Source organism: Oncorhynchus gorbuscha, unplaced genomic scaffold (genome assembly GCF_021184085.1).
Source record: "Oncorhynchus gorbuscha isolate QuinsamMale2020 ecotype Even-year unplaced genomic scaffold, OgorEven_v1.0 Un_scaffold_1589, whole genome shotgun sequence".
NCBI lineage: Eukaryota > Metazoa > Chordata > Actinopteri > Salmoniformes > Salmonidae > Oncorhynchus > Oncorhynchus gorbuscha.
In genome coordinates this window covers 1,446-15,000 of record NW_025746323.1, presented here as the reverse complement: position 1 = coordinate 15,000, position 13,555 = coordinate 1,446, and the positions used below count along the sequence as shown (strand labels likewise).

Here is a 13,555-nt window from a genome sequence, read left to right as displayed (position 1 = left end):
CCTTGTATTTAGTTCTGTGGTGACAGCTCCCATGTGTCTCCTTACCTTGTATTTAGTTCTGTGGTGACAGCAGCTCCCATGTTTTTTTCATGCACAAGGTAGCGTGACATATGGCTGGTGAACGCTCTGTAACGTTACTGGAGATGTTGTTGTTATCGGTCGTTCTTCTCCGGTTCATTCATATATTCACGTCTTTATTTCTGTCCTTTAAGCTCAGTTTATCACACCGTAACATCCTACATCAGCCTCTCCCTCCATCTGCTATTTACTGTCTCCTCCCTACCTCAGACGGGCTCTTGTTTAACTGTGTGGTGATACTATGACTGGAGAGGAGCTCTAGGAGGGAGAGACGAGGGGGGGTAGGCTCCTACATGGAGCTGTGGAGACCAGCGGCAGGCCGTGTGTTGTCAACTTACCATCACTTTGAAAGAAGGACGAGGATGACGAGGATAAATGGAAAGAAAAGGGGAAGGAGCGGAGGAGGGAGAGAGAGGAGGAGAGAGGTGGAGAGAGAGAAGAGGAGAGAGGAGATGAAGGGATGAGAAGAGGAGAGAGAAAAGGAAAGAGGTGGAGAGAGAGGAGGAGAAGAGGAGAGAGAGAGGAGGAGAAGAGGAGAGAGAAAGGAGGAGAAGAGGAGAGAGAGAGGAGGAGAAGAGGAGAGAGAAAGGAGGAGAAGAGGAGAGAGAGAGGAGGAGAAGAGGATAGAGAGAGAGGAGAAGAGGAGAGAGAGAGGAGAAGAGGAGAGAGAGAGGAGGAGAAGAGGAGAGAGAGAGGAGGAGAAGAGGAGAGAGAAAGGAGGAGAAGAGGAGAGAGAGAGGAGGAGAAGAGGAGAGAGAAAAGGAAAGAGGTGGAGAGAGAGGAGGAGAAGAGGAGAGAGAGAGGAGGAGATAGGAGGAGAAGAGGAGAGAGAAAGGAGGAGAAGAGGAGGAGAAGAGAGAGAAAGGAGGAGAAGAGGAGAGAGAGAGGAGGAGAAGAGGATAGAGAGAGAGGAGAAGAGGAGAGAGAGAGAGGAGAAGAGGAGAGAGAAAGGAGGAGAAGAGGAGAGAGAGAGAGGAGGAGAAGAGGAGAGAGAAAGGAGGAGAAGAGGAGAGAGATGAGGAGAGAGAAGATGAGAGAGAGAGGAGAAGAAGAGAGGAGGAGAAGAGGAGAGGGAGAAGAGGAGAGAGAGGAGGAGAAGAGGAGAGAGAGAGAGGAGGAGAAGAGGAAGAGAAGAGGAGAGAGATGAGGAGAGAGAGAGGAGAAGAGGAGAGGGAGGAAGGAGAGGAGAAGAGGAGAGAGAGAGGAGGAGAAGAGGAGAGAGAGAGGAGGAGAAGAGGAGAGGAGAAGAGGAGAGGGAGAAGAGAGAGAGAGAGAGAGGAGAGAGAGAGAGAGAGGAGGAGAAGAGGAGAGAGAGAGGAGGAGAAGAGGAGAGAGAGAGGAGGAGAAGAGAGAGAGAGAGAGAGAGAGAGAGAGAGAGAGAGAGGAGGAGGAGAGAGAGAGAGAGAGAGAGAGGAGGAGAGAGGAGAGAGAGAGAGGTGGAGGAGAAAGAGAAGAGAGAGAGAGGAGGAGAAGAGGAGAGAGAGAAGAGGAGAAGAGGAGAGAGAGAGGAGGAGGAATGTAGAACAGCCTCCTCTACTTTAATCAGAGTAAATGTCCTCCCGTCTGCCACTAAATCAATCCATTGGCTCTGCAGTCACACACACACACACACACACACACACACACACACACACACACACACACACACACACACACACACACACACACACACACACACACACACACACACACACACACCCCATCACATCAGTTACCCCAGACCTGCAGTCCCATCAGTTAGAGTCTCAGCTCCAGGCTGCAGTATATTAAGGATCTGTGCTGATCTCCCTCACGGCCTCCATCACACCCTCACTGTCGGGCTCTGATCCGCAGTCACTCTCCCCGTCACACCCTCACTGTCGGGCTCTGATGTCTCCGCAGTGCAGTCACGCTCCCCCTCACTGTCAGGCTCTGATCCGCAGTCACTCTCCCCATCACACCCTCACTGTCAGGCTCTGACCCTCACTGTCAGGCTCTGATCCGCAGTCACTCTCCCCCTCACACCCTCACTGTCAGGCTCTGATCCGCAGTCACTCTCCCCATCACACCCTCACTGTCAGGCTCTGATGTCTCCGCAGTCACTCTCCCCCTCACACCCTCACTGTCAGGCTCTGATCCGCAGTCACTCTCCCCATCACACCCTCACTGTCAGGCTCTGATGTCTCCGCAGTGCAGTCACTCTCCCCCTCACACACGCTGCACCTCGCTGAAATCAGCCCGGAGAGAGAGAGACGAGACTTTAGGTCAGTGGTCACCAAACGATCCATCGACTGGTCCATCTCATTCATCTCCCTGTTGCATGAGACGTTCAGCTCACTACATCTCCGAGGCATTCCTTGTCAATCGCCAAACATTTCTATAAAAATAAATATTAAAAAACAAACTAAAATATAAATAAATAAAAGATAAAGAATAAAAAACTCAGATAAAGCTTTACGTTCCTACTTCATTCTGTGTCCGGCGCTGTTGGCAGGAGGTGCGTTTGTTTCATCTGCCCTGTTAGGCTGGTTGATCAAGTCTCCCCCTTTTATCAACTGATGCTGCAACCTCTCCCCGACTCGGTGTTCCCGGAGAGCAAATCAAGCGCACGTATAGTTCTACCTGAGGGACAGTCAGATGGTGTTGTGTCTTAGTGGAGGAGGAGACCTGAGGGACAGTCAGATGGTGTTGTGTCTTAGTGGAGGAGGAGACCTGAGGGACAGTCAGACGGTGTTGTGTCTTAGTGGAGGAGGAGACCTGAGGGACAGTCTGACGGTGTTGTGTCTTAGTGGAGGAGGAGACCTGAGGGACAGTCAGACGGTGTTGTGTCTTAGTGGAGGAGGAGACCTGAGGGACAGTCAGACGGTGTTGTGTCTTAGTGGAGGAGGAGACCTGAGGGACAGTCAGACGGTGTTGTGTCTTAGTGGAGGAGGAGACCTGAGGGACAGTCAGACGGTGTTGTGTCTTAGTGGAGGAGGAGACCTGAGGGACAGTCAGACGGTGTTGTGTCTTAGTGGAGGAGGAGACCTGAGGGACAGTCAGACGGTGTTGTGTCTTAGTGGAGGAGGAGACCTGAGGGACAGTCAGACGGTGTTGTGTCTTAGTGGAGGAGGAGACCTGAGGGACAGTCAGATGGTGTTGTGTCTTAGTGGAGGAGGAGACCTGAGGGACAGTCAGATGGTGTTGTGTCTTAGTGGAGGAGGAGACCTGAGGGACAGTCAGATGGTGTTGTGTCTTAGTGGAGGAGGAGACCTGAGGGACAGTCAGATGGTGTTGTGTCTTAGTGGAGGAGGAGACCTGAGGGACAGTCAGATGGTGTTGTGTCTTAGTGGAGGAGGAGACCTGAGGGACAGTCAGATGGTGTTGTGTCTTAGTGGAGGAGGAGACCTGAGGGACAGTCAGATGGTGTTGTGTCTTAGTGGAGGAGGAGACCTGAGGGACAGTCAGACGGTGTTGTGTCTTAGTGGAGGAGGAGACCTGAGGGACAGTCAGACGGTGTTGTGTCTTAGTGGAGGAGGAGACCTGAGGGACAGTCAGACGGTGTTGTGTCTTAGTGGAGGAGGAGACCTGAGGGACAGTCAGACGGTGTTGTGTCTTAGTGGAGGAGGAGACCTGAGGGACAGTCAGACGGTGTTGTGTCTTAGTGGAGGAGGAGACCTGAGGGACAGTCAGACGGTGTTGTGTCTTAGTGGAGGAGGAGACCTGAGGGACAGTCAGACGGTGTTGTGTCTTAGTGGAGGAGGAGACCTGAGGGACAGTCAGACGGTGTTGTGTCTTAGTGGAGGAGGAGACCTGAGGGACAGTCAGACGGTGTTGTGTCTTAGTGGAGGAGGAGACCTGAGGGACAGTCAGACGGTGTTGTGTCTTAGTGGAGGAGGAGACCTGAGGGACAGTCAGACGGTGTTGTGTCTTAGTGGAGTGGAGGAGACCTGAGGGACAGTCAGACGGTGTTGTGTCTTAGTGGAGGAGGAGACCTGAGGGACAGTCAGACGGTGTTGTGTCTTAGTGGAGGAGGAGACCTGAGGGACAGTCAGACGGTGTTGTGTCTTAGTGGAGGAGGAGACCTGAGGGACAGTCAGACGGTGTTGTGTCTTAGTGGAGGAGGAGACCTGAGGGACAGTCAGATGGTGTTGTGTCTTAGTGGAGGAGGAGACCTGAGGGACAGTCAGACGGTGTTGTGTCTTAGTGGAGGAGGAGACCTGAGGGACAGTCAGACGGTGTTGTGTCTTAGTGGAGGAGGAGACCTAAGGGACAGTCAGATGGTTCCCTGTCTTAGTGGAGGAGGAGACCTGAGGGACAGTCAGACGGTGTTGTGTCTTAGTGGAGGAGGAGACCTGAGGGACAGTCAGACGGTGAGAGACAGACCCTCTGATTGTCTCCCTCCAGTCAGACCATCAGATTCAGGCCCCATACGTCCAGACAAATAAAGAAAGCTAATCAGTTCAATTAATTCTCACTCAGCTGAGCCACAAATGACAGAGACAGAGACAGAGCGAGAGTCCGACCGACTATTCATCTCCCCATGACGCTGATTACCCTTGTACCTCCTCTCCTCTCTCACCCCCTCCTCTCCTCTCACCCCCCCTCTCCTCTCACCCCCCTCCACTGCTCTCTCACCCCCCCCTCCACTGCTCTCTCACCCCTCTCCTCTCCTCTCACCCCCCTCCTCTCACCCCCCTCCACTGCTCTCTCAACCTCCTCTCCTCTCTCACCCCCCTCCTCTCTCACCCACCCCCTCCTCTCCTCTCACCCCCTCTCCTCTCTCACCCACCCTCCTCTCCTCTCACCCCCTTCTCACCTCCTCTCACCCTCCTCTCCTCTCTCCTCCCCTCTCCTCTCTCCTCTCACCCTCCTCTCTCACCCACCCTCCCTCCCTCTCTCCCTCCATCCCCTGCTCCTTCTCTCCCTCCCTCTCTCCCTCCATCCCTTGCCATCTTCTCTCCCTCCCTCTCTCCCTCCATCCCCTGCTCCTTCTCTCCCTCCTTCTCTCCTCTCTCCCTCCATCCCCTGCTCCTTCTCTCCCTCCGTCCCCTCTGCCCTGCGGTAGAGTGTGTTTCAGTGTGTCAGGTGATAACTGGGCAGGATGTCTGTCCACAGCTGTTTCCCTCCACCTCTATCAGACCTGTCAGCCAGAACATTGTCCACCTCCACCGTACCAAGGCCTAAACTCTCTGGTCTGTCAACACCTCTCTACCATGTTGACTGACCTAAACTCTCTGGTCTGTCAACACCTCTCTACCATGTTGACTGACCTAAACTCTCTGGTCTCTACCATGTTGACACCTGGTCTGTCAACACCTCTCTACCATGTTGACTGACCTAAACTCTCTGGTCTGTCAACACCTCTCTACCATGTTGACTGACCTAAACTCTCTGGTCTGTCAACACCTCTCTACCATGTTGACTGACCTAAACTCTCTGGTCTGTCAACACCTCTCTACCATGTTGACTGACCTAAACTCTCTGGTCTGTCAACACCTCTCTACCATGTTGACTGACCTGGTCTGTCAACACCTCTCTCTGGTCTGTCAACACCTCTCTACCATGTTGACTGACCTAAACTCTCTGGTCTGTCAACACCGGTGAGAGATCCTCCCTCGGAGAGAGATCCTCCCTCGGAGAGAAACCCTCCCTCGGTGAGAGACCCTCCCTCGGTGTGAGATCCTCCCTCGGTGAGAGACCCTCCCTCGGTGAGACCCTCCCTCGGAGAAAGATCCTCCCTCGGTGAGACCCTCCCTCGGAGAGAGATCTCTCCCCGGTGAGACATCCTCCCTCGGTGAGATCCTCCTCCCTCGGTGAGAGACCCTCCTCGGTGAGAGATCCTCCCTCCCGGTGAGAGACCCTCCTCCCTCGGTGAGAGATCCTCCCTCGGTGAGACCCTCCCTGAGAAATCCTCCCTCGGTGAGACCCTCCTCGGTGAGAAACCCTGAGAGACCCCCTCGGTGAGAGATCCTCCCGGTGAGAAACCCTCCTCGGTGAGACCCTCCCTCGGTGAGAGACCCTCCTCGGTGACCCTCCCTCGGTGAGAGATCCTCCCTCGGTGAGAAACCCTGAGAAACCTTCCCTCGGTAAGACATCCTCCCTCGGTGAGAATGGGCAGGTCTTTTGAGAGGTGACTGGTTGTCTTGAATGTGTTGTGTTTTATACAGCACGCCCACACTCCTCTGTTCTCCCTCCCTTCCATCCTTCCTACTGCGAGTGGGTTCAGTCCCTAACGGCGCACCTCGTTCCCTTCTTATAGTGCCCTACATTTGACCGAGGCCCTTAGGGAATATTGTTTCATTTATGACTCTTCCTTCCAGAGGAGAGTGTGTTCAGTACACATCATATGACAGGTGAATATATCTGCCTGGGGGGGGGGCAGGGTGTCTGGGAGCTCGGTCAGAGGATGGGATAGATGCCTGACTCCACACACAATAAGACAACACACAGTCTCAGCCCTGAAGCGGCTGACTGACTGAGAGGCTCCTGTTGTTCTGGCTCTTTATATTTTCCCACTTCCTTCTGTCCTCTTCCTCTTTACAAAAGATTGGGTGGATTTGCTGTGTCATGAAAAAAATGTACTGTCAGATATGACTGATTATCCCGACAGGGAGATGGGGGGATAATGGGGAGGGAGGGAGGAGGGATAATGGGGATGGGGAGGGATGAGGGATGGAGATGGATAATGGGGAGGGAGGGAGGATGAGGGATGGAGGGAGGGTGGAGATGGATAATGGGGAGGGAGGGAGGAGGAGGGATGAGGGATGGAGGGATGGAGGGAGGGGTGGAGATGGATAATGGGGAGGGAGGGAGGGGAGGAGGGGAGGGATGGAGGGAGGGGTGGAGATGGATAATGGGGAGGGAGGAGGGAGGGAGGGAGGAGGGATGGAGGGTGGTGGAGATGGATAATGGGGAGGGAGGGGAGGAGGGAGGTGGAGGGATGGAGGGAGGGGTGGAGATGGATAATGGGGAGGGAGGGAGGAGGAGGGGGAGGGAGGAGGGAGGGATGGGATGGGGGAGGGAGGGAGAGGAGGAGGGAGGGATGGAGGGAGAAGATGAGTGGGAGGGATGGAGGGATGGAGATGGAGGGAGGGGAGGGCTGGAAAATGGGGGGGATGGTGGGAGGGAAGTGTGGGAGGGATTGGGAGGGATGGAGGGAGGGGTGGAGATGGAGGGATAATGGGGAGGGAGGGACCCCCTGAGGGTTGGAGGGGAGGGTGGAGATGGAAGGGAGGGAATGGGGAGGGAGGGGGAGGACTTGGAGGGATGGAGGGAGGGGTGGGAGAGTGGAGGGATAATGAGGGAGGGAGAGGGAGGGAGAGGAGGGACTGGAGGGGTGGAGATGGATAATGGGAGGAGGGGAGAGGAGGACTGGGATGAGGGAGGGGGGAGGGAGGTGGAGGGACTGGATGGTGACACACACACTGGAGACACTGGACAGGAGGGACTGGAGGGACTGGTGGAGATGGATAATGGGGACACACTGGACACACAGGAGGACACACACACACACAGGACTGGACACAGGACTGGACTGTGGCTGGTGTTGGACATCCAGGTGATATGGGGACCAGTTAAAGGCTGAGGGACGGTTTAACTGGTGGTGGACTGTCTCTGTTGCATGGCCATCATCTCTGGGGGAGGGATGGCAACCCTGGGGAGGGAGGGGGGAGGGAGCAAGACTGCCCTCAGGAGGAGTGTCTGGAGGAGGGGTCTCTCTCTCTCTCTGGAGGGAGGGAGGGGGAGGTGGGAGGAGCTCTCTCCCCCCTCTCTCTTTTTCTCTCTCCCCTCTCTGGAGGGAGGGAGGGAGAGGCTCTCTCTTTGAGGGATCTCCCCTCTCTCTCTTTTCTCTGGGGAGGGAGGGAGGGAGGAGGAGGAATGAGGGAGGGGTCTCTCCCCCTCTCTCTCTTTTTCTCTCTCCAGGGATCTTTTTCTCTGGAGGGAGGTCTTTTTTTGGATCTCTGGGAAGGGAGGGAGAGGAGGAGGTTCTCCTGGCCCCCCTCTCTTTCTTTTGGTGTCTCCCCCTCTCGGGCTCTCTCCCCCTCTCTCTCTTTTTTCTCTCTCTCTCTCTCTCTTTTTCTCTCCCCCTCTCTTTCTTTTTCTCTCCCCCTCTTTCTTTTTCTCCCCCTCTCTCTCTTTTTCTCTCTGGAGGAGGCTCTCTCTTTTTCTCTCTCCCCTCTCTTTGGGAGGGAGAGGAGGAGGGATGGAGATCTCCCCCTCTCTCTCTCTTTCTCTCTCCCCTCTCTTTCTTTTCTCTCTCTCTCCCTAACTCTCTTTCAATTGGCTCTCTCCCCCTCTCTCTCTTTTTCTCTCCCCCCCCTTTCTTTTTCAGACCCCCTAACTCCTTCCTCTCCAACCTCTTTCCATTTCTCTCTCCCCCTGAGAGGTTAATCTCTTGAACTTTCTCCTCTCTCTTTCTCTCTCCTCTCCACTTTCTCTCTCCCCCACTCTTTCACTCACTCCCACTCTCTTTCACTCCCCTCTCTCTCTCACTCTCTCTCCCCCACACTCTCACTCACTCTCTCACACTCACTCACTCTCTCCCACTCTCAGACTTTCTCTCTCCCCCTGTTGGAGTCTCATCCCCCTCTCTCTAAGAACTCTCTCCCCTCTCTCTCTTTTCTCTCCCCCTCTCTTTCTTTTTCTCTCTCCCCCTCTTTCTTTTTACTCCCCCTCTCTCCCCTCTCTCTTTCTGGCCATCATCTCTCATTACTTGGCTTTTTCTCTCTACCTCTCTCTTTTTCTCTCTCCCATCTCTCTCTTTTTCTCTCTCCCACTCTCTCTTTTTCTCTCTCCCACTCTCTCTTTTTCTCTCTCCCCCTCTCTCTCTTTTTCTCTTTCTCTCTACCCCCTCTCTCTCTTTTTCTCTCTCTCTAACTCTCTCTAACTCCTTTTTCTCTCCCCCACCTCTCTCCCCCTCTCTCTTTTTCTCTCTCCCATTCTAACTCTCTTTTCTCTCCCCCTCTCTAACTCTTTTTCTTCTTTCTCTAACTCTCTCCCTCTACTCTCTTTTTCTCTCTCCCACTCTCTCCTTTTCTCTCCCTCTCTTTCTTTTCTCTCTCTCTCTCTACCTAACTCTCCCCCCTCTACTCTTTTTCTCTCTCCCACTCTCTCTACCCCTTTTTCTCTCTCCCCCTCTCTCTTCCTCTCTCCCCCTCTCTCACGCTCTCTCTCTCTTTTTCTCTCCCCTCTCTCTCCCTCCTCTCACTCACTACTCTAACTCTCTCTCTCTCTCTTTCTCCCCCTCTGACTCTCTCTCCTCTCCTCCACCAGAGAACAGCGATGAGACAGGAGTGATGGATAGTTTGCTGGAGGCTTTGCAGTCTGGAGCAGCGTTCAGAGACCGACGGAAGAGAGCACCCCGGCCCCGAGGTGAGACCTTTACAATAACTCAATACCCATTACAATAACTCCTGTACCCCCGACCTAACTCAATACCCATTACAATAACTCCTGTACCCCCGACCTAACTCAATACCCATTACAATAACTCCTGTACCCCCTACCTAACTCAATACCCCTTACAATAACTCCTGTACCCTCTACCCAACTCAATACCCATTACAATAACTCCTGTACCCTCTACCCAACTCAATACCCATTACAATAACTCCTGTACCCCCGACCTAATTCAATACCCCTTACAATAACTCCTGTACCCTCTACCCAACTCAATACCCATTACAATAACTCCTGTACCCTCTACCCAACTCAATACCCCCTACCTAACTCTATACCCCTTACAATAACTCCTATACCCCCTACCTAACTCTATACCCCCTACCTAACTCAATACCCCCTACCTAACTCAATACCCATTACCTAACTCATTACCCCTACCTAACTCAATACTGGTTACCTAACTCAATACCCCCTACCTAACTCAATACCCCTACCTAACTATTTATACCCTCTACCTAACTCAATACCCCTACCTAACTCAATACCCCCTACCTAACTCAATACCCCTACCTAACTCAATACCCCCTACCTAACTCAATACCCCCTACCTAACTCATTACCCCCTACCTAACTCAATACTGGTTCTATTAACTCATAGTTACCCTCTACCTAACTCATTATACCCCCTACCTAACTCAATATATTCTACCTAACTCAATTCCCTCTACCTAACTCATTACCCGTTACAATAATTATAGTTATTACTGGTTCATTATTATATTATAGTTATTACTGGTTCATTACCCCTACCTAGTTATTACTGGTTCATTATTATATTATAGTTATTACCTGGTTCAATATTATAGTTATTACTGGTTTATTATAGTTAACTCAATTATTACATATAACTGGTTCCTTTATATTATAGTTATTACTGGTTCAATATATTATAGTTATTACTGGTTCATTATTATATTATACTTATTACTGGTTCATTATTATACAAGTTATTACTGGTTCATTATTATATTAGTTATTACTGGTTCATTAATATTATAGTTATTACTGGTTCATTATTATATTATAGTTATTACTGGTTCATTATTATAGTTATTACTGGTTCATTATTATATTATAGTTATTACTGGTTCATTATTATATTATAGTTATTACTGGTTCATTATTATATTATAGTTATTACTGGTTCATTATTATATTATAGTTATTACTGGTTCATTATTATAGTTATTACTGGTTCATTATTATATTATAGTTATTACTGGTTCATTATTATATTATAGTTATTACTGGTTCATTATTATATTATAGTTATTACTGGTTCATTATTATTATATTACTGGTTCATTATTACTAGTTATTACTGGTTCATTATTTATTATAGTTATTACTGGTTCATTATTATTATAGTTATTACTGGTTCATTATTATATTATTAGTTATTATATTATAGTTTACTGGTTCATTATTATATTATAGTTATTACTGGTTCATTATTATATTATAGTTATTACTGGTTCATTATTATATTATAGTTATTACTGGTTCATTATTATATTATAGTTATTACTGGTTCATTATTATAGTTATTACTGGTTCATTATTATAGTTATTACTGGTTCATTATTATAGTTATTACTGGTTCATTATTATATTATAGTTATTACTGGTTCATTATTATATTATAGTTATTACTGGTTCATTATTATAGTTATTACTGGTTCATTATTATAGTTATTACTGGTTCATTATTATAGTTATTACTGGTTCATTATTATATTATAGTTATTACTGGTTCATTATTATATTATAGTTATTACTGGTTCATTATTATATTATAGTTATTACTGGTTCATTATTATATTATAGTTATTACTGGTTCATTATTATAGTTATTACTGGTTCATTATTATAGTTATTAGTTATTGGTTCATTATTATATTATAGTTATTACTGGTTCATTATTATATTATAGTTATTACTGGTTCATTATTATATTATAGTTATTACTGGTTCATTATTATATTATAGTTATTACTGGTTCATTATTATATTATAGTTATTACTGGTTCATTATTATATTATAGTTATTACTGGTTCATTATTATATTATAGTTATTACTGGTTCATTATTATATTATAGTTATTACTGGTTCATTATTATATTATAGTTATTACTGGTTCATTATTATATTATAGTTATTACTGGTTCATTATTATATTATAGTTATTACTGGTTCATTATTATATTATAGTTATTACTGGTTCATTATTATATTATAGTTATTACTGGTTCATTATTATATTATAGTTATTACTGGTTCATTATTATATTATAGTTATTACTGGTTCATTATTATATTATAGTTATTACTGGTTCATTATTATATTATAGTTATTACTGGTTCATTATTATATTATAGTTATTACTGGTTCATTATTATATTATAGTTATTACTGGTTCATTATTATATTATAGTTATTACTGGTTCATTATTGTGTTGACTTTTCCACTGGTTCCAACAGATGGTCAGATGAGCCTCAGTCCCAGTTCGTACCTCCAGGTTCTGAAGCCCTGTAACCATGGTAATGACAACCCAGCCTCCGTCGCACAGCGTGTTCTGTCTGTCTGTCTGTCTGCTTACGGCCGTAAACCAGAACCGTGTATTTAAAATAGAGCAAATGGAATGTTTCGAAATAGAACAGTTCTTTCCATTACCCCTCTCGCTGTCTTCTCTACTCTGAGCTTACGGCCGTCCTCTCGCTGTCTTCTCCACTCTGAGCTTACGACCGTCCTCTCGCTGTCTTCTCCACTCTGAGCTAACGACCGTCCTCTCGCTGTCTTCTCCACTCTGAGCTTACGACCGTCCTCTCGCTGTCTTCTCCACTCTGAGCTTACGACCGTCCTCTCGCTGTCTTCTCCACTCTGAGCTTACGGCCGTCCTCTCGCTGTCTTCTCCACTCTGAGCTTACGACCGTCCTCTCGCTGTCTTCTCTACTCTGAGCTTACGACCGTCCTCTCGCTGTCTTCTCTACTCTGAGCTTACGACCGTCCTCTCGCTGTCTTCTCCACTCTGAGCTTACGACCGTCCTCTCGCTGTCTCCTCCACTCTGAGCTAACGACCGTCCTCTCGCTGTCTTCTCCACTCTGAGCTAACGACCGTCCTCTCGCTGTCCTCTCCACTCTGAGCTAACGACCGTCCTCTCGCTGTCTTCTCCACTCTGAGCTAACGACCGTCTTCTCGCTGTCTTCTCCACTCTGAGCTAACGACCGTCCTCTCGCTGTCTTCTCCACTCTGAGCTAACGACCGTCCTCTCGCTGTCCTCTCCACTCTGAGCTAATGACCGTCCTCTCGCTGTCTCTCCACTCTGAGCTAACGACCGTCCTCTCGCTGTCCTCTCCACTCTGAGCTAACGACCGTCCTCTCGCTGTCCTCTCCACTCTGAGCTAACGACCGTCCTCTCGCTGTCTTCTCCACTCTGAGCTAACGACCGTCCTCTCGCTGTCTTCTCCACTCTGAGCTAACGACCGTCCTCTCCACTCTGAGCTAACGACCGTCCTCTCCACTCTGAGCTAACGACCGTCCTCTCGCTGTCTTCTCCACTCTGAGCTAACGACCGTCCTCTCGCTGTCTCTCTCCACTCTGAGCTAACGACCGTCCTCTCGCTGTCCTCTCCACTCTGAGCTAACGACCGTCCTGTCGCTGTCTTCTCCACTCTGAGCTAACGACCGTCCCTCTCCTGTCCTCTCCACTCTGAGCTAACGTCCTCCTCTCCACTCTGAGCTAACGACCGTCCTCTCCACTCTGAGCTAACGACCGTCCTCTCGCTGTCCTCTCCACTCTGAGCTAACGACCGTCCTCTCCACTCTGAGCTAACGACCGTCCTCTCCACTCTGAGCTAACGACCGTCCTCTCGCTGTCCTCTCACTCTGAGCTAACGACCGTCCTCTCCACTCTGAGCTAACGACCGTCCTCTCCACTCTGAGCTAACGACCGTCCTCTCCACTCCCTGAGCTAACGACCGTCCTCTCTGTCTTCTCCACTCTGAGCTAACGACCGTCCTCTCGCTGTCCTCTCCACTCTGAGCTACGACC

General features: G+C 49.3%; 1 protein-coding gene across 1 annotated transcript in view; it reads left to right on the top strand.

The window, feature by feature from the left end:
• Positions 1-12,082, top strand: part of LOC124023328 (protein diaphanous homolog 3-like) — a gene marked incomplete at its 3' end in the record, with an annotated part of 118,246 nt that extends 106,164 nt beyond the window's left edge. The window contains exons 7-8 of the mRNA XM_046337842.1: positions 9,313-9,411; positions 11,986-12,082. Of these exons, the coding sequence (XP_046193798.1) occupies positions 9,313-9,411; positions 11,986-12,082 (196 nt within the window). The remainder of the gene's footprint in view (positions 1-9,312; positions 9,412-11,985) is intronic.
• Positions 12,083-13,555: the final 1,473 nt, after the last annotated feature.